The following is a 24,171-nucleotide window of genomic DNA, read 5'->3' on the forward strand; positions in this document are numbered from 1 at the left end:
GGCTTTTAGCCACGGTCTCTGGTCTGATGGAGCAGAAAGGAAGATGAGGATTAGGGGGCCCTCGGGAGCGCTGGCCCGAATGCGGGCTTGTAGGTGACCTTCCCTCTGCAGGGAAAATTCAGGACATTCCCCTCTCAGAGGAGGCCGTTTTATTCCCCGGGAGAGGACCAGTGTCCGATGACTTAAGCCTTAAGACTGAGCCTTTCCCCCCAGATTTTTACACGCCTGGTACAGTACATGATTGTTTGGTCGCTGTTGTGTTAGCAGTGGCTCACGCTTCTGTTGTCCTTATTTGTTTTGTCCATTGACCACGTTGGACAGAATTTTTAAATTCCTTTCACTAACGGGAAATTGAGAAAAATGACTTTTTGAAAAGTTAGCTCAGGGTTGCATTGCGAATAACAAAATATTGTTTACAAGTTATTGGGATCTATGCTTGTACTGTGAGGTCTTGGATCAGACACAACTTCACACACGAATTGACAGTATAGAAGTGTAACAATAACTTTTTGATGAATAAACAGGTTATTTTTGTTTTGCGGAATATTCTTGTTTTCACCGATTTAACGCTGCCAGAGCACCTGCACTTTTTAAATCCGGGAAAGTGGTCCCTACAAATTAACGACCAGAAATTAGAGATTCAGTTCCCTTAACAGTTACTGAACGTTTACTACGAGCCAGAAATGAGTCCGTAAAGAAGAATAAAATGGGTGATATTCTGGGGAATCGTCAGGAAATGTTAGATAGGCTGGTCAATGAAACTGAGAAAAGGCTTCGAAGCCAAGATTTGAAGGATAAGGAGGGGCCAGGGAAGAACATTTCAGTCCGAGGTCACTGCCAGTGTCAAGAGGGGAGGGGCTGTGTGGGAATAGTGTGGAAGCCTGGTGAACTGTTAAGAAGATATTGAAATACTCCAGGCAAGGAGTGATGGTGGATTGGGATAGGGTGGTACCTTGGAAGGCAGAAAGTAGATGGATGAATCCATGTTGGAGAACGTGGAATAGTATAGTCCCTATACGGAAAAGTATCCAGTCTACTTTTAGAAATGACATTTTAGTCATTAACATTTTTCCATCTAAAGATATAATTATTTCTATTGCTACTTGGTATATCATTGTTCAAAATACATATCGAAGTGTTGCAAATCTGTATTTCTTACTTTGGGCTATGCCTTGATGCTGGATGTCAACAGCCTAGTTCTAGTTGATTTCCTATCCAAAGTGAGTACTATTTTTATATCGTATTGGAGATAAGAAAGTATTAAAGTTTTAAAATTGTTGATTTCAAATCTGTCAGTGCTCTAATGGAGTAAGTTTAGGTTTACATTTATGCCATCAGTAGTTTTTAGTAGGACAAATGCTACTCTAGTTCTAGAACTTGGTGATAAGACTATTTGGTGGTTATTTTCATAAGGATACTGTGCTAGGTCTTCAAAAAAGGGAAATGTCTGAATGTCCTCAAGGAGCTTAGAGTCTGGTAGGTACTAAAATTGATTACTAACCTACAGTTCAGTAAGTAGAACAATAAAAATACATACACAGTGTGTACTGCTACTAAAGAAAAAGAGCTCAAATAAAGAGCACTTTAAAACTGATTGTCAGACGGGCGCGGTGGCTCACGCCTGTAATCCCAACACTTTGGGAGGTCGACGCGGGTGGATGACCTGAGGTCAGGAGTTCGAGACCAGTCTGACCAACATGTCGAAACCCTGTCTTTACTGAAAATACAAAAATTAGCCGGGCGTGGTGGCAGGCACGTGTAATCCCAGCTACTCAGGAGGCTGAGACAGGAGAATCCGCTTGAACCTGGGAGGCAGAGGTTGCAGTGAGCCAAGATCACGCCACTGCACTCCTGGGTAACAGAGTGAGACTGCGTGACAGCAAGACTCCGTCTCAAAAATGAATAAATAGGCTGGGCATGTTGGCTCATGCCTGTAATCCCAGCACTTTGGGAGCCTGAACCGGGCGGATCATGAGGTCAGGAGATGGAGACCATCATGGTTAACACGGTGAAACCCCGTCTTTACTAAAAATACAGAAAATTAGCCTGGCATGGTGGCACACACCTGTCCCAGCTACTCAGGAGGCCAAGGCAGGAGAATCGCTTGAACCTGGGAGGCGGAGGTTGCAGTGAGCTGAGATCGCACCACTGCATTCCAGCCTGGGCGACAGAGCAGAACTCCATCTCAATAAATAAGTAAATAAAATAAATAAATAATAAAAATACAAAAATTAGCCTGGCGTGGTCGTGCATGCCTGTAGTCTCAGCTACTCTGGAGGCTGAGGCAGGAGAATTGCTTTAACCTGGGCGGTGGAGGTTGCAGTGAGCCAAGATCGCACCAGTGCACTCCAGTCTGGGCAACAGGGTGAGACTCCATCTTAAAAACAAACAAACAAACAAAAAATAAATTTTGGTAACTTTTCTGTTTTGTGTGTTTTTAAGTCTTGGTGTTTATATAATCCACCCCCATTTATTTCAATAATTCAGCAAGCCTTTTAGAGCAGTGTCTCAACTTCAGCACTGTTGACACTTTGGATAATTATCTTTATTGTTGGGGACTGTCCTGTACATTGTAGAATAGCCGGCACCCTGTCCTCTACCCACTAGATGTCAGTAACTTCCCCTCGTTTGTGACTACAGTGTGTTCAGACATTGCTAAATATTCCCTGGGGAGCAAATGTCCTCAGTTGAGAGCCATTGTTTAAGAGCTTACTCTGTGCCAGCCTGGTGGATAGGTACGAAGATAGAAAAATTCAAGGAATTAATGCAGTGAGGGCAGAATGGGCTTATAAACACATAATTGGAAATCTGTAAGGTAAGTGTACTAGAAAATAGCAATCAAGACACCTCAAAGGCTTTTGGGCTGGTGAGCTATCTCAGAATATCTCATGAGCATTTAGTAGACAGCTATGCTTAGAACATGAAATGATAGAATGGGTATTGGTAGGAAATGAAAGCAGAAAAGATGACTTTATTTTACATAACCATTAATGATAAGCTCGCTGTTAGTCTTGCAGTTTATTTTACTGTGTGGTAGTGCTTTAAGTTTGATCCTTTCTATGTAATTTTTTTAAATGGCAAAACTGCTCTCTGCATAGAATTAGAAAGTCCAAATGTATACAATAGCTGCTGCTGGTTAGTTCTTTGGCATTGTACAAGTCAGTGTCTCTGAGACAGAGAATTCTCATCTACAGACTTGGAGGGAAAATATCAGAACCTATGAGTATTCAATGACATAATGTATGTGAAATAATTTAAAGCCATAAAACATTACCAGTTGGTGATTGTTTTTTCCCCTACAATAATATAATTCTTTGTTTTATTTTTAGCAATATGTTGAGGATACCTGTAAGAAAGGCCTTAGTAGGCCTTTCTAAATCTCCTAAAGGATGTGGTGAGTAGTTTTTTAAATTTTTATTTGTGGATATTAGACCTTATTTTTGTAAATTTATAAGTCTGTGGAATAGTTTATCAAAGACCTAAACCCATACTTTTTAAAAATAAAAATAGCAACAGGCTGGGTGTGGTGGCTCATGCCTGTAATCCCAGCATTTTGGGAGGCTGAGGCAGGTGGATTGCTTGAAGCCAGGAATTCAAAATCAGCCTGGCCAACGTGGTGAAACCCCATCGCTAGTAAAAATATAAAAATCAGCTGGGCATGGTGGCACACACCTGTAATCCCAGCTACTCGGGAGGCTGAGGCTCAAGAATTGCTTAAACCCGGGAGGTGGAGGTTGCATAGAGCCAAGATCGTGCCACTGCACTCCAGCCTGGGAGGCAGATCGAGACTCCATCTCAAAAAAAAAAAAAAAAAACAAATTATCTAAGTTGAATAATTTTCAAAATATAATTTTACTTTGAACAGCTTATGGGAATTATCATGGAATAGAAAGTATTAGGAACTACACACATCAGTGCCAAAATGGAAAAATCACATTGTTTTTGAAAAGTGATCTTCCCATGAACATATTTTCAGTGGCATTAACAGTTTCAGTTTAAAGTTGGGTGCGGTGGCTCATGCCTGTAATCCCAGCACTTTGGGAGGCCAAGGCGGGAGGATTACTTGACGTCAGGAGTTTGAGACCAGCCTGGCCAATATGGTGAAACCCTGTCTCTACTAAAAATACAAAAATTAGCAGGCATTGTGGTGAGTGCCTGTAATCCCAGCTACTTGGGAGGCTGAGGCAGGAGAATCAGTTGAACCAGGGAGGTGGAGGTTGCAGTGAGCCAAGATTGTGCCACTGCCCTCCAGCCTGGGTGACAGAGCGAGACTCCCTCTCAAAAAAAAGAAGAAAGAAGTTTCAGTTTAAACTACTATCAAAAGTAGACAACCATTAGTTTGCATCCAGAGCAATACAGAGGAATAACAAGGAATGAAAAATTTAGGTTTGTAGTTAGAGTTAATTCATCCGTTATCATCTGCTATAATAAACTGTTAATTTGTTTTTCACTTCAATATCTTTGATGGTCAGTTCGAACAACTGCCACAGCAGCAAGCAACTTGATTGAAGTATTTGTTGATGGTCAGTCTGTCATGGTGGAACCGGGAACGACCGTCCTCCAAGTAGGCATACATTCTAACTATTTTGTGTGTGTGTTCTGATTTTTTTAAAAATACTAATTTATTTCCTTTATACTGATTATTAGTAAATAATTCCTTAAAATAACTATACATAGCAAAGTTATATTAAAATTATTTCATTTTATATCTTGGCACTTCAAAGTGAACTATCATTTATTTGTCTGTGACATTTTTAGTGAATTATGGTAGTTCTTTTGTTTCACTTTTACATTCCAAATGAATACCCATTAAGAAATTTGAAGGCCGAGCGTGGTGGCTCATGGCTATAATCCTAGCACTTTGGGAGACTGAGGCAGGCGGATCATTCAGGAGTTCTGGACCAGCCTGGCCAGCATGGTGAAATCCCGTCTCTACTAAAAATACAAAAAATTAGTTGCGCATCATGGCGCGCGCCTGTAATCCCAGCTACTTGGGAGGCTGAGGCGGGAGAATCGCTTGAACCCAGGAGGTGGAGGTTACAGTGAGCTGAGAGTGTGCCACTGCACTCCAGCCTGGGCAACAGAGCAAGACTCTCTCTCAAAAAAAAGAAATTTGAAGTAACTTAAATTGGTTACTATAGGTAAGTTTGTGAAAATATATCCTTCATTTGTTTGGGCCTGCTTGATGCTTTTCATTTTCATATAACCTTTCTGTGATTAGTAATATTCATAGGAATATATACTACAAAGCAGGTAAGCGGAGGGTAGCATGTGCTTAAATTCATGCTCTAAATATTTCTTCATATTCCTCCAGAAATAATAAATTGGTCATAGAGAAGTGATGCTTCACTCCATTTGTAAGTTGTCACAGATCTAAATGTTCTTTTTTCATTTTAGCAGTCATTTCTAGACTGTCTGCCAGTCACAGACATGAAAGCACAAAATATGATATATAATAAATGTATGTTCAAGGTACAGCAAAAAGTTGTGGCAGGGATAGGAGGTAGTAGAAAGAGATGTTGGGTGCCTCAGGTCATCCCTGAGGAGTATTAAAGGATGAATAGGTGTGTTCATATGTGTACAAGAAGGACATGCTTGCATTTCCTATGGTAAAAGTTAAGGCAGATAACTTGTCATGTTTTGAAAACTTCATCTAGTTTAATATTGATGAAACATAAGGTCTAAGTAGAAGATGAGATCACAGGAAGTCAAGTTATTGAGGAAGAGAAGGTCCAGTCATGAAATACAGTATCTGCTGTGCAGAAGAGTTTATATTTTGATCCATCAGGAGTTCTGTTGCCTATTTAAGCAGGGTGACAGTGACTTGTAGAGGATGATCGTTTGGAGAATAGCAAGACTGGAATAAGAGACAAGGAAAAAGCATTTTGTATTATTGGGACAGGATACTATGAAAAGCCCTAAAATAGATAGTGGCTATGAGAATGAAAGCAAGAGAGTAGATTCAAGGGAGAATGACATGTAGACAGGCCTTCAGGAATGATGAAGACCCGAGGAATTTTTTCCCCCGTTGTACAGAACTTCCCAATATTACTTTAACGGTGAGGAAAAAAAACCCCACAAAGTTTCAGTAGAGACACAGAGACAGGTAGTTCTTTAGAATTCAAAGAGACCAGAGGAATTTTTGTGGTTTTCTGCATTTGTTAGGTTATTTTGGAGTGTATAGAGCGGAGAGAAATCATTGGAATTTAAGCTGTCTGTGGAACATACACATGCAAAGTCCTGTAAATCTGAAGCTTGGAGAAGTGCAGAACTAACACGGCTGCAGATAAAGGTTTGGACATAATCATCATAAGGAATGTCAGCTAGGATGAAGGCTGGGACACTGTCTGTCTTGTTCACTACTGTACCTGCATCCTGCACAAAGGAAACACTGAACACATTTTTGCTAACCAGTTTAAACATTGGAAATTGATGACATTGCTTTAGAACGAAGGCTGAGGATGGAGGAATTAACTCTAGAGGAAATTTGAACATAGTTATAACCTTCAGCCCAGTGGGAGGTGAGTCCTGGATGAGATATAGGAGCCAAAGACAGATAGCCAGCTAGATAGTGTGTAGTGAAATCTCTAATCCAAAGGAGGGGAGCTAGGCAAAGAAGAAGTCCAGGTATGAAACCACTGGGACAGAGTTTGAGGGGACATTGTGGACAATGGTTCAGAACGGATATGGGAAGTCAGGTCTTCAGCACAGTGGAAGGATACTTTATCCAGTTTCTTCCACATAAGGTGAAGTCATGCCAAGGATCCTGAGATCCTCTGAGGCAGCTTCAGAGGAGACAGGTTAGAATGAAAGGCAAAGAAAGGGACTGAAATAAGAATGAATTAAGATTATTATAGATAGTAGTAATAAGATGCCGTATGTGTGTGTTTCAGCAATAACAGCAGTGATGTCAGGTTATTCTCATGCAATTTTTTTTTTTTTTTTACTTCTAGGCTTGTGAGAAGGTTGGCATGCAGATCCCTCGATTCTGTTATCATGAAAGGTTGTCTGTTGCTGGAAACTGCAGGATGTGCCTTGTTGAAATTGAGAAAGCCCCCAAGGTACTTGATACCTAAAATTCTACACCATGCTGTAGAAGGTAGAAAACTTTCAATCTTGCAGCAAACTTTATTTAGAATTAATATTGTAGTGGAGATCCTAGCCCTCTTTACTTCTATCTATAAATTTAATTATTTTGTACAATTGACTCTCTTCATTTCAAAACTGGGAACACATAGATGGAAGTGCTTTATAAACACATGTGCCATATAATTATAACATATCTAGAAATTAAAGGTGATTTATAGCTGTCATTATTTCCGGATGGCTGTATAATATAAAACCAGGATGTAGAGTTGCCAAGTAGCACATTAAAAGTGCTGATGCCCTGCTATTTTTAGTAGAGAAAAGGGTTGCAGGGAAGAAGTTCACTTTCAGTAGTTTAATTTCATTTTGGTGTATGCAATTTTTTTTTTTTTTTTTTTTTTTTGAGACGGAATCTTGCTCTGTCGCCCAGGCTGGAGTGCAGTGGCCGGATCTCAGCTTACTGCAAGCTCCGCCTCCTGGGTTTAGACCATTCTCCTGCCTCAGCCTCCTGAGTAGCTGAGACTACAGGCGCCCGCCACCTCGCCCGGCTAGTTTTTTTTGTATTTTTAGTAGAAACGGGGTTTCACCGTGTTAGCCAGGGTGGTCTTGATCTCCTGACCTCGTGATCCGCCCGTCTCGGCCTCCCAAAGTGCTGAGATTACAGGCTTGAGCCACCACACCCGGCCGGTGTATGCAATTTTTTTATTCAATAGTGTCTGCTAGTCAAAGCAGTTTTTTGGTGTTCTGTTTCAGAGCAGAATAAAAAATTGCATTGACTATTAGAATAAACTTAAAAACCAGGATGTTTTATTTCTGGGATAAATGCAAAGTACCAGGTCATAGTATTATGAATAAAAATTCAGTTTTAAAAAATACCTTGTTCTTTGCCTGTTATCAAATATATAATTTAATGTTTTTATATAATTTAACATTTTTATATATTGAGTTGCTTATAATTACAAATAAATACAAATACACACTTTTTTTTTTTTCATTGAAATCCCAGGTTGTAGCTGCTTGTGCCATGCCAGTAATGAAGGGCTGGAATATCCTAACAAACTCAGAAAAATCCAAGAAAGCCAGGTACTTTATTGTTATTCAACGTAGTACCCTTTCATAAAGCAGAAAGTTGGTATTTGGACCTTTCCATAGATTAAGAATTTAATATCAAACTCTGAAGAAGTTGGTGTGCTCAGCTTCTAGGAGCAATAGAAGTGAGTACTACATAGTAGAGGAGGTCCAGTCAGGAGTTTATGGTATTGAGCCTTAGGATCAGCATTAAAAATCCTCATTTAGTAACTTGCTCAAGTTATGATGAAGGGTTAATCTGGACTTATTAAGCTATTGCTATATTGTACCGGGACTGCTTGTGTTTGGTTTTGTTTTGAATTAATGTGAATATTTTCTGAGGACCATTCAGCAACTTTTGATCATTCGGTGTTGTTAAAAGTTACAATTTTCTTTATTTTTTGCAACGAGGTCTCACTATATTGTCCAGGCTGGTCTCGAACTCCTGGCCTTAAGTGATCATCCTGCCTCAACCTCCCTCCCATAGTGCTGGGATTACAGACGTGAGCTACCAAACCTGACCAAAAATCATAATTTTCTGTGTTCTCTAGTTATACTTTATTCTAGGCTCCTCTAAGCATTTGCCAGATTGTGTGTTTAATACTACCAGAATGATACTCAGGAGGATCACTTGAGCCCAGAAGCTCAAGGCCAGCGTGGGCAACATAGCAAGACCCCGTCTCTTAAAAAAATATTACCAGAATGATAGATAGTTGGCATTTCTGATACTAAATGTAAAATTACTATTAATTGTATAAAAAAAAATACATCTAGGTAGGTTGTTTAAATGGCCTATAGGTGGGCCTGGCAAAGTGGCTCACGCCTGCAATTCTAGCACTTTGGGATGCCAGGGCGGGAGGATCACTTGAGGTCAGAAGTTCGAGACTAGCCTGACCAACATGATGAAACCCTGCCTCTATAGAAAATTCAAAAATTAGCCAGGTGGATTGGTGGGCACCTGTAATCCTAGATACTTGGGAGACTGAGTCAAGAGAATCACTTAAACCCGAGAGGCAGAGACTGGAGGCTGCAGTGAGCCAAGATCGTGCCATTGCACTCCAGCCTGAGCAACAGAGGGAGACACCATCTCAAAAAAAAGTAAAGTCTGTAGGTCATTTTGAGTGACAGCAGTTTATGTCAGTGTGTGTATATTTGAGAGTCATTTTATATGTTACAACTTTCATACAGGGAAGGTGTGATGGAGTTCTTATTAGCGAATCACCCACTGGACTGTCCTATTTGTGACCAAGGAGGTGAATGTGATCTGCAGGTATGTAGTAGAATTCTGTCAATCTTTTTGGTTGTCTCAGGTTTTAATTTTACTAGCAGCATTCGATTGACTCTTTAATAATCTACTTAAGGACCAGTCCATGATGTTTGGAAATGATAGGAGCCGATTTTTAGAGGGGAAGCGTGCTGTGGAAGACAAGAACATTGGGCCATTGGTAAAGACCATCATGACAAGATGTATACAGTGTACTCGCTGCATCAGGTAACTTTTTTTCCTTTCTTCTTCTATTATAGAATATAATTGTATACTTAATAGTCATAATTTGATGAATAATAACATTGGAAAGAGTGGCTACTTTTGTTGGGTGGGAGAAGAGGGATGCTGTATTTGATATACCAATAAAATAAGTTCACTTTCATTTAGTACCAACTTTAGGTGGATTTAAAAATTAAAATATATAAGCATTTGCTTTCACTCATAACTTGCTGAGTTGTACACATATGATTTGTACAAGTTTCTGCATGTGAGTTACACCTCAATTAAATGTAAACATTTCATTATTTTTTATTCTAGGACTGTGCTCACCTTTGGAAATATACTCATTTCTTTTTAGTGTTTTGGAAATCATCTCTGTGATCATGTATAAGAAAGGAAATAATTTGGCTGGACTTAACCATTGATGGCACATTTTTTATCTTGTAGGTTTGCAAGTGAGATTGCAGGAGTAGATGATTTGGGAACAACAGGCAGAGGAAATGATATGCAAGTTGGCACATACATTGAAAAGATGTTCATGTCTGAACTGTCTGGGAATATCATTGATATCTGCCCTGTAGGTGCCCTAACCTCTAAGCCCTATGCCTTTACTGCCCGGCCTTGGGAAACAAGGTATCTTTGTATTTTATGACAGTTTGTTTTTTGTCCTTAATTCATTGCTATTCAAAAGGTTCATTTTCTTCCTGAGTTTCAGTTGTTTTGGTCTGTTGACTTTTTGTTTAAGTAAAACCCTTTAAATAGAAGGTAAGTAGTTAGAATGGATCGAACCTGTGCAAATTAACTGTAGTTTTCTTGGAAATTAATTCTAAAGTACTCAACCACAAAATTATTTTTTTATGTGTTCTTCCAAGGAGTTTAATAGTGTTGATATTTTAAATTTATAGTCTCCCATGTTGTTGTTTATTAAGTTTTCATCTATGAGGAATGTCATGTTCTTTAACCAGTTTCTGCTAATAGACATTTAGCTTGTATATTTCTTTATGATTACAAATCTGTAAAAAACATTGCTGTTTATAAATTTGTGTGTATATCTCTCATTCTCCTGATTAAACCGAGAAATGGAGTAGATAGATGCAAGAGGTGTGAATATTTTTTTTTTTTTTTTTTGAGACGGAGTCTTGCTCTGTCTCCCAGGCTGGAGTGCGGTGGCCGGATCTCAGCTCACTGCAAGCTCCGCCTCCCGGGTTCCCGCCATTCTCCTGCCTCAGCCTCCCGAGTAGCTGGGACTACAGGCGCCGCCACCACGCCCGGCTAGTTTTTTGTATTTTTTAGTAGAGACGGGGTTTCACTGTGTTAGCCAGGATGGTCTCGATCTCCTGACCTCGTGATCCACCCGTCTCAGCCTCCCAAAGTGCTGGGATTATAGGCGTGAGCCACTGCGCCCGGCCGAGGTGTGAATATTTTTAAGGTTCTTAAAGCATAACAAATTATCTTTCAATTTTAAACTTTATGTTTTTCAACTTTGGGATTTGGGTTTTTGTTTCCATATAATTTCTGTGTCCTTACTGAGAATCTCTACTTGCTAATTCGTGGTTGTCATACATCCCTTCCAGTTTTTTTTTTTTTTTTTTTTTTTTTTTTTTGAGACGGAGTCTCGCTCTGTCGCCCAGGCTGGAGTGCAGTGGCCGGATCTCGGCTCACTGCAAGCTCTGCCTCCCGGGTTTACGCCATTCTCCTGCCTCAGCCTCCCGAGTAGTTGGGACTACAGGCGCCCGCCACCTCGCCCGGCTAGTTTTTTTTGTATTTTGTAGTAGAGACGGGGTTTCACCGTGTTAGCCAGGATGGTCTCGATCTCCTGACCTCGTGATCCGCCCGTCTCGGCCTCCCAAAGTGCTGGGATTACAGGCTTGAGCCACCGCGCCCAGCCCCTTCCAGTTTTTAAACATTATTTTCTTTGGTTCTTTGAACGTATTTTAATATTCTTGGTTTTATTTTTAAGTGAGGCTTCTGGGGGCCAGGCGCAGTGGCTCAAGCCTGTAATCCCAGCACTTTGGGAGGCCGAGACGGGTGGATCACGAGGTCAGGAGATCGAGACCATCCTGGCTAACATGGTGAAACCCCGTCTCTATTAAAAAATACAAAAAACTAGCCTGGCAAGGTAGCGGGCGCCTGTAGTCCCAGCTACTCGGGAGGCTGAGGCAGGAGAACGGCGTGAACCCGGGAAGCGGAGCTTGCAGTGAGCTGAGATCCGGCCACTGCACTCCAGCCTGGGTCACAGAGCGAGACTCCGTCTCAAAAAAAAAAAAAAAAAAAAAAAAGTGAGGCTTCTTAGGAGTTCCCCTGTGTCTGCATAGTTTAGTAATCAGGTATAATTATACTTCAGACACCTCGACCTAATACGAGTTAGTTCTTTGCCAGTGAATCTGTATGTGGATGGAGGAGCATATTCAAAGTTCAGGCTGTTTTCAAGTCTGCCCAGCTATTACTTTGCACTGGGCCCTATGGGTCTCAGTGTTATCCAGGAGTTTGTGAATAGATTGAGCCGTCTCTGGTTTCACCTGCACATGTGGCAGCCGCTGCTAGGAATGCTGGCCGCAATTACCACTACAAACTTAGGCTAGTAAAATCTTGGCTATCCTCAGCTACAATGACCTCCAAAGCTTCACCTCCACAGACAAGTTTGCCTGTTGCTCCAAATTAAGTGAGTTGTCTCCATCTGTACCAAAGAAGTTCTCGTCTTCACAGCCTGCCCCAGCCTCGAAGAAATTCCATTTTGAGGGGGTAGAGAGGAGCATAGGAGCAGCACCGAGCCCAGCCACCAGTTTTTCAGTGCATAAAAGCTTAACACATTCTTGTATGCATTTACATTTCTAAACTGCTGAAATGGTGGGTTTTGCCATTTTTGTCCAGCTTTACTTTTGCTTTTCAGTGGGAAGGTTTTTTGAGCTCCTTAACCTCCCATAGACAAAAATCCTGCCCCTCTTTTTGAATTGTCCCAGATTTGGCTAGTTGGAACCCCTTCAAACTAGCTTCTGTGTCAGATAATAGTTTTAAAGCTTTCCTTACTGTGCCAGGAATTTACGTGTTCAAATATGGGTGTGCCAGGAGCAGTGGCTCACGCCTATAATTCCAGCATTTTAGGAGGCCAAGGTGGAGGATTGCTAGAGACCAGGAGTTCAAGACCAGCCTGGTCAACATAATGAGACACTGCCTCTACAAAAAATTTTTAAAATGTGGTGAGAGGATAGTTTGAGCCCAGGAGTTCTAGGCTGCAGTGATCATGTCACTCTAGCCTGGGCAACAGAGTGAGACCCCATGGCAAAAAAAAAGTGTGGGGGATTCTTTTATTTAATTGCAATTCCTCTGAGCTTCATTTTTTAAAGTAATTCAGAAAGGGAATTAATTGTAAAAATTTGTTTTTGGTAAACCAGGTAACAGAAACTTTCTTTATTCTCAAAAGCACCATAGTAAACACCATATGTGTTTCTCAGAAAGACAGAATCCATTGATGTAATGGATGCAGTTGGAAGTAATATTGTGGTTAGCACAAGAACTGGAGAAGTGATGAGGATTTTGCCACGTATGCATGAGGACATCAATGAAGAGTGGATCTCTGATAAAACCAGGTATATGCTATATTGTTTTCCTTAACTTTTGCAGTTTATTTAAAGGAAATTTTATGATAATTTTAAAGAATTATCTTTTATATTTGCAAGTTAGTTACTGAATATAGACTACTGGAATCTGAGCTGCTTATATAACATAATACTGACTTTAATAGTCCTAGGTCAATCCCTGGATATTGTGTTTACTTTGAGAAAGATATTTTTCCATCCCACATGGAGAAATTGAAGTAGATCGATACATTCTCAACTTATTTCGGTTTATTCCTTAGAGAAAAGAAGCTAGGCTGGGCGTGGTGACTCACACCTGTAATCCCAGCACTTTGGGAGGCCAAGGCGGGATGATTGCTTGAGAAAGAAGCTAAATATAAGAGTTTGCACAATGTAATTTTGACAAAATATTTAGAGATACTCATGTTTTGTAAACAAAAATGATTTGCCTTTTTTAGCTGTCAGATTTTTTTGTGTTGTAATTTTAAGATTGTTCAGTTAGCTAAAAGTATAAGAAACCAAACTTTTTTTGTATGTATTTAAGGGAAGAAATCAAACTTTCAGATGGTATTTTAGTTTTAGGTGAAGTTCTTAAAATCTATTAGTTCATCTCTAAAAATATCTAAAATAATTCTATCTAGGTGTTTAGATATTTGACACTTTAACCAGTACTATATTTAAATAACATTTCTCATTGATTTAACGTGAAAATTATAGTTACTTCTTTAGCAAGATTCCACAATCATGTAATTTCTGTTTTCTAGATTTGCCTATGATGGGCTAAAACGTCAAAGACTTACCGAGCCGATGATCAGAAATGAAAAAGGGCTTTTAACCTATACTTCTTGGGAGGATGCACTCTCTCGTGTAGCTGGAATGGTAAAAATTGAAATAAATAGTGTTAAATAGTGTTTGTGATTATCAAGAAACATCTTTGCCATGAAGAGGGGGGATGTATGTTTCTTCCCTTTTTTCCTTTTGCCAAGATTATGATTTAATCTTCCATTTTACAGACATCTGTTGAGGACATATACTAGATATTATGCTAGATTAAGGGATATAAAGACCACGGACATGTTATTCCTGCATCCTACAATCTTGTACTGGAGAAAGTTGCACAATTCAGCAATTATTATATGCAGCTATGAGTAATTATATAGGGAGTAGTATGAGTGAGAGCATGTAGGAGGAATGCCTAACTAGGACAGGCAAATCAAGATGACTTCCTTGGAGGTTGCAGTGAGCCGAGACCGCACCACTGCACTCCAGTCTGAGTGACACAGCGAGACTCCATCTCAAAAAAAAAAAAAAAAAAAAAAAAAAAAGATGCCTTCCTAAAAAAGGTGATTCTTAAAGAATCTGAGAATTAATATGAGCTTGCCAGAGTACGAGTGGAGGGAATAGTTTTCTTGTTAGAGAAAGACAACATAAAGCACTAGAGGGAAAGGCAGATACTTCAGAGGAGGTTGCATTTAAGGTAACTATAGTTCCACTTCAGACCTCATTTTGAGGTGCCTTTGTTCCTAAATATAAAACAGCTTCGTTCCAAGCTGATGTTATTAGCTGTGGCCCCACATGACACCTCTGCAGCTTTTCACTTTAGATTAATTAATAATTGTTGTACAACTTTTTTTGTTTTTTTGAGGTGGAGTTTCACTGTTGTCGCCCAGGCTGAAGTGCAGTGGCGTGATCTCGATCTTGGTCACTGCAGCCTTTGCCTCCGTGGTTCAAGCAGTTCTCCTGCCTCAGCCTCCAGAGTAGCTGGGAATACAGGCATATGCCACCACGCCCAGCTAATTTTTGTATTATTGGTAGAGACGGGGTTTTACCATGTTGGCCAGGCTGGTCTCGAACTCCTAACTGCAGGTGATCCCCCCATTTCAGCCTCCCAAAGTGCTGGGATTACAGGCATGAGCCACCGTGCCTGGCCGTGTTGTAAACCTTTTTAATCAGAAGTCTGTTAATTTTTTCTATACTTGAAAACAATTACCATTTTATTTTCTGAACATTTCACTGTGGTCTTTGCTGCATGTAGGTTTCTTGATGATGCCCTTTTCATCTGTTTCTAGTTGCAGAGTTTTCAAGGCAAAGATGTGGCAGCAATTGCAGGTGGCTTGGTGGATGCTGAAGCCCTAGTAGCTCTCAAAGATTTACTTAATAGAGTGGACTCTGACACCTTATGCACTGAAGAGGTCTTCCCCACTGCAGGAGCTGGGTGAGAAATATGAAGCTAGGATCTAGGCTTTTCTTTCTTCTTTTAGTTAGAAGTTATGTATAAAATGTGACAATCTGGATTCTCCAACATATCCCCCAGTTTATTTTCACATATAGACCAAGATCAAACCAGAAGTTGTAGGAAATAGAGGAATCCATTTATCACTAAGTATCTCAGGCCGGGCATGGTGGCTCACACATGTAATCCCAGCACTCTGGGAGGCTGAGGCAGGCAGATCGCCTGAGTGCAGGAGTTCGAGACCAGCCTGGCCAACATGGCGAAACCCCGTCTCTACTAAAAGTACGAAAAAAATTAGCCGGGCGTGGTGGTGTGCGCCTGTAATCCCAGCTATTCGGGAGGCTGAGGCAGGAGAATCGCTTGAATCTGGGAGGTGGAGGTTGCAGTGAGCCAAGATCACACCACTGCATTCCAGAGTAGGCGACAGAGTAAGACTCTGTCTAAAAAAAAAAAAAAAAAAGTATCTGAAATGTTTATTTAATTTAGAAATACTTCATAAAATCTTTTGTTTGGAAATGCAATGGGTTTGATGAATAGACTATTTCATGGATTCTCTGTATGTATTAATTTTAAGGTAAATTTGCATTTTATATATTGTATTTCTAGCACAGATTTGCGTTCCAATTATCTTCTTAATACTACAATTGCTGGTGTGGAAGAGGCAGATGTTGTACTTCTGGTTGGTACAAATCCACGTTTTGAGGCACCACTGTTTAATGCTAGAATTCGAAAGAGGTTGGTAATAGTATTTATTCAAGGTTTAAAAATATTTACGTAATTTTTTTGTTTTATATGTGAAAAATGACATCTTCCTAATAGGTTAGTGGTAGTGAGACTCCAAAAGATAACTGGAAGACAATTTTTTTTTTTTTTTTTTTTTTTTTTTTTGGAGGGGGATGGAGTCTCACTCTGTCACCCAGGTTGGAAGTGCAGTGGCGCGATCTCGGCTCTGCAAGCTCCACCTCGAGACAGGGTTTCACCATGTTAGCCAGGATGGTCTTGTTCTCCTGACCTCGTGATCTGCTCACCTTGACCTCCCAAAGTGCTGGGATTACAGGTGTGAGCCACTGTGCCCAGTCTTTTTTTTTTTAATTTTTTAGAGATGGTGCCTTGCCATGTTGCCAGGCTAGTCTCAAACTCCTGGGTTCAGGCCATCCTCCCACCTTGGCCTCCCAAAGTACTGGGATTACAGGCGTGAAGTGCTACGCCCAGTTTCTACGATTTCTAATAGGTCCATTTTCTCCTCTCCTTACCAGTTTTTAAATTTATTTTGTTAGCTTTTTATTTTGAAATAATTCAAGACGCTTGAGATGGTCTTTGTATACATTTTGTATATTGTTCACGTAGATTAACTGATGTTAACGTCTTGCCATGTTTGTATTATGATTCTCAGTGTCTGTGTGTGTGTATATATAGTGTGTGTGTGTGTATATACATACACTACATATGTATATATATAGATATGTATGAATCTAATTTTCTGAGTCATTTGGAAGTTTCTCGTGGACATAGTGCCCTTTTATACCTAAATTCTCAGTGTGGATTTCTTGAGAACAAGGAGCATTCTCTTAAATAATGAAGAAATTTAGGCTGGGCGCAGTGGCTCACACCTGTAATCCCACCACTTGGGAGGCCGAGGCAGGCGGATCACCTGAGGTTGGGAGTTTGAGACCAACCTGACCAACATGGAGAAACCCATCTCTACTAAAAATACAAAATTAGCCGGGCGTGGTGACGCATGCCTGTAATCCCAGCTGCTCAGGAGGCCGAGGCAGAAGAATTGCTTGAACCTGGGAGGCGAAAGTTGTGGCCAGCCAAGATTGCGCCATTGTACTCCAGCCTGGGCAACAAGAGCAAAACTCCATCTCAAAAAAAATAAATTTAGTTTTTTCGGTTTTTGAGATCTCGATCTCGGGTCACTGCATCCTCTGCCTCCTGGGTTCAAGCAATTTTCCTGCTTCAGCTTCCCAAGTAGCTGGGAATACAGGCGTATGCCAACATGCTCAGCTAGTATTTGTATTAGGGGTCTTGCTCTGTCACAGAGGCTAAGGTATATTAGCATGATTGCAGCTCACTGCAGCCTTGACCTCCTGGGCTCAAATGATGCTCCCACCACAACCTCCTGAGTAGCTGGGACTGCAGGCATGCACCAACATGCCCAGCTAATTTTTTAAAATACCTTTTGTAGAGATGGGATCTGCCTATGTTGCCCAGGCTGGTCTTGAACTCCTGAGCTCAAGTGTTCCTCCTGCCTCGGCCTCTGAAAATGCTGGGAGTAATAGACATAAGCCACTGCATCCAGCCAGAAATTTAGTTTTGATACAGTATTATTTCATAAGTCACCGTTTATATTTAAATTTTTTTTTTTTTTTCATAATTTCTTTCATAGCAGTTTTTTTTTTTTTTTTTTTTTTTGAGACGGAGTCTCGCTCTGTCGCCCAGGCTGGAGTGCAGCGGCGGGATCTCGGCTCACTGCAAGCTCCGCCTCCCGGGTTCACGCCATTCTCCTGCCTCAGCCTCCCGAGTAGCTGGGACTACAGGCGCCCACAACCGCGCCCGGCTAATTTTTTGTATTTTTAGTAGAGACAGGGTTTCACCGTGGTCTCGATCTCCTGACCTTGTGATCCGCCCGCCTCGGCCTCCCAAAGCGCTGGGATTACAGGTGTGAGCCACCGCGCCCGGCCCATAGCAGTTTTTTTCTTTCCTCAGGATCCATTCTGGAGTCATATATGACAATTAGTTTTCATTTTTTTTATTAGTTTACAATTAGTTTCATGACTCTTCTGGTCCCTTTTTTGACTTTTTTCTTTTTTTTTAAGAACACAAACCAGTTATTTTGTAGCATGCTTTCTGTCTTTTAAATTTACATCTTAGAGATAAAGAGGGTAGCCATATAGTTTTTGTCTGAACTAGGAGAGTGAAAGAGGGAATTAATAATTATATCAGGATAACAGGTAAAAACAGCACTATCTCAGAGAAACCAGACTATATAGTTACTGCACTTACAACTTTTTGGAAGAACTGGAGCTATAGTTCCCTGCTGTAGAGAATAAATCTGAATAACATAGTATATTTTCATGAATTATGAAAATGTTTAAATATCCTTAATGGATAATTAAGAGATAATTGACCTTGCCATGTAAATACTGCAAAATAAAAATTACAGATTAATTCTAAAATTAAAATTTTTTTTTAGACTGGGTGCAGTGGCTCACATCTATAATCCCAGCCTTTGGGAAGCTGAGGCAGGTGGATCATCTGAGGTCAGGAGTTCAAGACCAGCCTGGCCAACATGGTGAAAGCTTGCCTTCCACTGAAAATACAAAAATTATCTGGGCCTAGTGGCAGGCGCCTGTAATCCCAGCTACTCAGGAGGCTGAGGCAGGAAAATTGCTTGAACTCGGGAGGCAGAGGTTTGCAGTGAGCTGAGATCGCACCATAGCACTCCAGCCTGGGCGACAGAGTGAGACTCTGTCTCTCAAAAAGAAAAATAAATAAATAACTTTTATAGCTGGCTTAATAGCTTTTTTTTTTTTTTTTTGAGACGGAGTTTTGCTCTTGTTGCCCAGGCTGGAGTGCAGTGGCCCGATCTCAGCTCACTGCAACCTCTGCCTCCTGGGTTCAAGCGATTCTCCTGCCTCAGCCTCCCAAGTAGCTGGGACTACAGGCATGTGCCACCACGCCCAGCTAATACTGTATTTTTAGAAGAGACAGGGTTTCACCATGTTGGTCAGGCTGGTTTCGAACTCCTGACCTCAAGTAATCCACCCGCCTCAGCCTCCTAAAGTGTTGGGATTACAGGTGTGAGCCACTGTGCCTGGTCTAGATAGCATTTCTACACAGCAAATTAATGCATTGAATCGCCTTGGCATACATTTTTGTAACACTGTTTTGAAAGGTATATAGTAGATCATATCTGTTAAATGTATTGTCTGTGCTTTTAACATTTTGTAAACAGATGTATCACTTAGGATCAATGAGACCAGCAACTGCTTAGCTTAGTTATTTACTTCTAAAAATGTTGTTTTTATTTCAGCTGGCTGCATAATGACTTAAAAGTGGCCCTTATAGGCAGTCCAGTGGACCTCACTTACAGATATGACCACCTGGGAGACTCCCCCAAAATTCTTCAAGACATTGCTTCGGGAAGTCATCCATTTAGCCAGGTGCTCTCAACTTATATGTATCTACTCTTGTTGATTTATTATTAGTATTATTATTATTTAAACAACTGTTTTTGTAATAATCCTATGTGAGTATTTTGGTTTTTTTTTTTTGAGACAGAGTCTCGCTCTGTCACCCAGGCTGGAGTGTGGTGGTGCGATCTCGGCTCACTGCAAGCTCCGCCTCCCGGGTTCATGTCATTCTCCTGCCTCAGCCTCCCGAGTAGCTGGGACTACAGGCGCCCGCCACTGCGCCCAGCTAATTTTTTGTATTTTTAGTAGAGATGGGGTTTCACCATGTTAGCCAGGATGGTCTCGATCTCCTGACCTCGTGATCCGCCCGTCTCGGCCTCCCAAAGTGCTGGGATTACAGGCGTGAGCCACCGCGCCTGGCTTATGTGAGTGTTAAAACGTACACCAGGCTGGGCGCAGTGGCTCACGCCTGTAATCCCAGCACTTTGGGAGTCCAAGGCAGGCGGATCACCTGAGGTCAGGAGTTCAAGACCAGACTGGGCAACATGATGAAACCCTGTCTCTACTAAAATACAGAAAAAAGTTAGCCGGGCGTGTCGGCATGCACCTGTAGTACTAGCTACTTGGGAGGCTGAAGCAGGAGAATTGCTTGAACCCAGGAGGCGGAGGTTGCAGTGAGCCAAGATCGTGCCACTGCACTTCAGCCTGGGAGACAGAACGAGACTCTGTCCCACCCCCCAAAAAACTTATACCAATACAGAAAAGAACATGAGGAAGAAAGTATAACATTACCTAAAATCCCACTACCCCAAAACAGGTATTGATAAAACATAATCATCTCTCCATTTATACAGAGAGCAAAGCAAGATGGCTGAATAGTCAAACAAAAATGAGATCATACTGTACATGCAGTTTTTATTTACCAGAGTTTAATTTTCTTGAAATTAGCTGAAAAGAAATCAAAGTAAAACTGGAAGAATTGCACTTTTAACTTCAATTAAATCTTTCTTTACTACAAAAGGAGTTATTCCTTAACATTTTACCAGTCCTTCAATTTTCATTTCTGAGGTAATGTTTTTTTCATTTGAGTTCTTTCTTTAATTCATTTTGTTTTCGCCTTTATTGTTTTGCTTTTCCCAAAGGTGGCTCATGGGTGCCTGTATTCCTTGAGTTCTTTTTTTTTTTTTTTTTTTTTTTTTTTTTTTTTTTTGAGACGGAGTCTTGCTCTGTCACCCAGGCTGGAGTGCAGTGGCCGGATCTCAGCTCACTGCAAGCTCCGCCTCCCGGGTTTACGCCATTCTCCTGCCTCAGCCTCCCGAGTAGCTGGGACTACAGGCGCCCGCCACCGCGCCCGGCTAGTATTCCTTGAGTTCTTGCTTGCTTGAGAGTGTCTGTTCCTGAAGAGACAGCTTACCAGGATGTGAAATTCCAGGGTCAGACTTTTTTTTCCCCCCTTTCTGAGTTTTATAGGTCAGTGAAGAAGCATGTAAACTTTATTCCTCCGCCCCGCCCCATACCCTGTCCTGATTATCTTCTTTGTTTTTTTCATTGGTGGGGAGATGAAGTCTTGCTCTGTCACCCAGGCTGGAGTGCAGTGGCATGATCTTGGCTCATTTCAACTTCTGCCTCCCCGGTTCGTTCTCCTGCCTCAGCCTCCCGAGTAGCTGGGACTACAGGCATGCACCACCACACCTGGCTAATTTTTGTATTTTTAATAGAGATGGGGTTTCACCATATTGGCCAGGCCGGTCTCTAACTCCTAACTTTGTGATCCACCCACCTCAGCCTCCCAAAGTGCTGGGGTTCTGATTATCATTCTTGAAATTCAGTAACTTCAACAAAATATGTCTTAAAGGTGAAGACCTCACTATAAGACTATAAGACAGAATGTACTTTCAGTCTAAAGATACAAGGTTCTCTTTATTTTAGAATATATGTGTAGTGGTGGAGCTGATTAAAAAACTAAGGAGCTGGCCGGGCATGGTGGCTTACATCTGTAGTCCCAGCACTTTGGGAGGCCGAGGCAGGTGGATCACCCGAGGTTGGGAGTTTGAGACCAGCCTGACCAACATGGAGAAACCCAGTCTCTATTAAAAATACATAATTAGCTGGGCGTGGTGGCACATGCCTGTAATCCCAGCTACTCAGGAGTCTGAGGCAGGAGAATCCCTTGAACCTGGGAGGCGGAGGTTGTGGTGAGCCGAGATTGCACCATTGCACTCCAGCCTGGGCAACAGGAGCGAAACTCTGTCTCAAAAAAAACGCAAAAAAACAAAACTAAATTGTTTCTGGCCAGGTGCGGTGGCTCACGCCTATAATCCTAACACTTGGGGAGGCCCAGGTGGGCAGATCACCTGACGTCAGGAGTTTGAGACCAGCCTGGCCAACATGGCGAAACCCCATCTCTACTAAAAATACAAAAATTAGCTGTGTGTGGTGGTGGGTGCCTGTAATCCCAGCTTCTCGGGAGGCTGAGGCTGGAGAATTGCTTGAACCCAGGAGACAGAGGTTGCAGTGAGCTGAGATGCCATTGCACTCCAGCCTAGGTGACAAGAGTGAAACTCCATCTCAAAAAAAAAGAAAAAAAAACCCTAAAAACTAAGGAGTTTCTGTTTGTCACACAAAGGGGTCTGGAGGTAGGCAATTGAAAGCTGATGCAGGCTGGGTGCGGTGGCTCATGCCTATACTTCAAGCACTTTGGGAGGCTGAGGCGGGCAGATCACAAGGTCAGGAGTTTGAGACCAGCCTGACCACCATGGTGAAACCCTGCCTCTACAAAAAAAAAAAAAAAAAAAAAATTAGCCGGGTGTGGTGGCCCGCGCCTGTAATCCCAGCTACTTGGGAAGCTGGGGCCGGAGAATCACTTGAACCCGGGAGGCAGAGGTTGCAGTGAGCTGAGCTCGCGCCATTGGACTTCAGCCTGGGTGACAGTGACACTCCATCTCATAAAAACAAAAAGAAAAAAAAAAGCTGATACAGTTGTCCAAGGATATCTAGAGAGCCTGCCTTCCTGCTTTGCTGTTGTCAGTTCATTTGCTTGCTCACATGTGATTGTGTGTCTCTTTCTCCTTGTGGTTCCAAGATGGTTGCTTCACTTAAACAGTCTCAGGTGTAGGGAAGAAGGTGATGTGCAAGAGGATGAAGTAGCAAAGCACAACTTTTTTATTTTGAGTAGAAAAAAAATTATGATTAAAAGATCAAAAATATTTAAAAATATTCAGTGACAAATCTTCCTTTCTCCTCTCTAATTTCCATCCCCATGTGGTAGGTGATTACTATTTTCAGAGAACCTTTTCTTTTCTTTTTTCTTTTTTTTTTTTTGAAACAGTCTTGCTGTGTCCCCAGGCTGGAGTGCAGTACGGTGGCGTGATCTCGGCTCACTGCAGCCGCAGTCTCCCAGGTTCAGGCGATTCTTGCCTTAGCCTCCCGAGTAGCTGCGACTACAGGCACATGCCACCATGCCCAGCTAATTTTTTTATTTAGTAGAGACAGGGTTTCACCATGTTGGCCAGGATGGTTTCGGTCTCCTGACCTCGTGATCTGCCCATGTTGGGCTCCCAGAGTGCTGGGATTACAGGCGTGAGCCACTGTGCCTGGCCTGAGAACATTTTCTTCTATAACAGATTTAAATATATTTTTCGTTAATTCTGTAACCTTCATTAAGAACTTTTTTTTTTTTTTTTTGAGACGGAGTCTCGCTGTGTCTCCCAGGCTGGAGTGCAGTGGCGTGATCTCGGCTCACTGCAAGCTCCGCCTCCCGGGTTCACGCCATTCTCCCGCCTCAGCCTCCCGAGTAGCTGAGACTACAGGCGCCCACCACCACGCCCGGCTAGTTTTTTGTATTTTTAGTAGAGACGGGATTTCACCATGTTAGCCAGGATAGTCTCGATCTCCTGACCTCGTGATCCACCCGCCTCGGCCTCCCAAAGTGCTGGGATTACAGGCTTGAGCCACCGCGCCCGGCCTTTTTTTTTTTTTTTTTTTTTTTTTTTTTTGAGACGGAGTCTCGCTCTGTCACCCAGGCTGGAGTGCAGTGGCCGGATCTCAGCTCACTGCAAGCTCCGCCTCCCGGGTTTACGCCATTCTCCTGCCTCAGCCTCCCGAGTAGCTGGGACTACGGGCGCCCGCCACCACGCCTGGCTATTTTTTTGATGTGGGCCGGGCGCGGTGGCTCACGCCTGTAATCTCAGCTCTTTGGGAGGCCGAGACGGGCGGATCACGAGGTCAGGAGATCGAGACCATCCTGGCCAACATGGTGAAACCCCGTCTCTACTAAAAAATTAAAAAAAATTAGCTGGGCGTAGTGGCGGGCGCCTGTAGTCCCAGCTACTCGGGAGGCTGAGGCAGGAGAATGGTGTGAACCCGGCAGGCAGAGCTTGCAGTGAGCCAAGATCGTGCCACTGCACTCCAGCTCGGGCGACTGAGCGAGACTCTGTCTCAAAAAAAAAAAAAAAAAAAAAAAAAAAAAAGGCCGGGCGCGGTGGCTCAAGCCAGTAATTCCAGCACTTTGGGAGGCCGAGACGGGTGGATCACGAGGTCAGGAGATCGAGACCATCCTGGCTAACACGGTGAAACCCCGTCTCTACT

The 24,171-nt window shown here is 42.1% G+C and overlaps 2 protein-coding genes across 8 annotated transcripts in view; one reads left to right on the forward strand and one right to left on the reverse strand.

Annotated features, from left to right (window-relative positions):
- The window catches only part of EEF1B2 (eukaryotic translation elongation factor 1 beta 2), a 954,602-nt gene that overhangs the window by 3,759 nt on the left and 926,672 nt on the right, over positions 1-24,171 (reverse strand). The window lies entirely within an intron of this gene.
- NDUFS1 (NADH:ubiquinone oxidoreductase core subunit S1) overlaps positions 1-24,171 on the forward strand; it is a 36,670-nt gene that overhangs the window by 425 nt on the left and 12,074 nt on the right. Inside the window, exons 2-13 of the mRNA XM_050750822.1 lie at positions 3,330-3,394; positions 4,473-4,564; positions 6,954-7,061; positions 8,093-8,169; positions 9,343-9,424; positions 9,516-9,646; positions 10,088-10,273; positions 13,093-13,227; positions 13,980-14,094; positions 15,285-15,430; positions 16,055-16,183; positions 19,485-19,614. Of these exons, the coding sequence (XP_050606779.1) occupies positions 3,334-3,394; positions 4,473-4,564; positions 6,954-7,061; positions 8,093-8,169; positions 9,343-9,424; positions 9,516-9,646; positions 10,088-10,273; positions 13,093-13,227; positions 13,980-14,094; positions 15,285-15,430; positions 16,055-16,183; positions 19,485-19,614 (1,392 nt within the window). The 5' untranslated portion in view covers positions 3,330-3,333. The remainder of the gene's footprint in view (positions 1-3,329; positions 3,395-4,472; positions 4,565-6,953; positions 7,062-8,092; positions 8,170-9,342; positions 9,425-9,515; positions 9,647-10,087; positions 10,274-13,092; positions 13,228-13,979; positions 14,095-15,284; positions 15,431-16,054; positions 16,184-19,484; positions 19,615-24,171) is intronic.

This window comes from Macaca thibetana, chromosome 12 (genome assembly GCF_024542745.1).
Source record: "Macaca thibetana thibetana isolate TM-01 chromosome 12, ASM2454274v1, whole genome shotgun sequence".
Classification (NCBI taxonomy): domain Eukaryota; kingdom Metazoa; phylum Chordata; class Mammalia; order Primates; family Cercopithecidae; genus Macaca; species Macaca thibetana.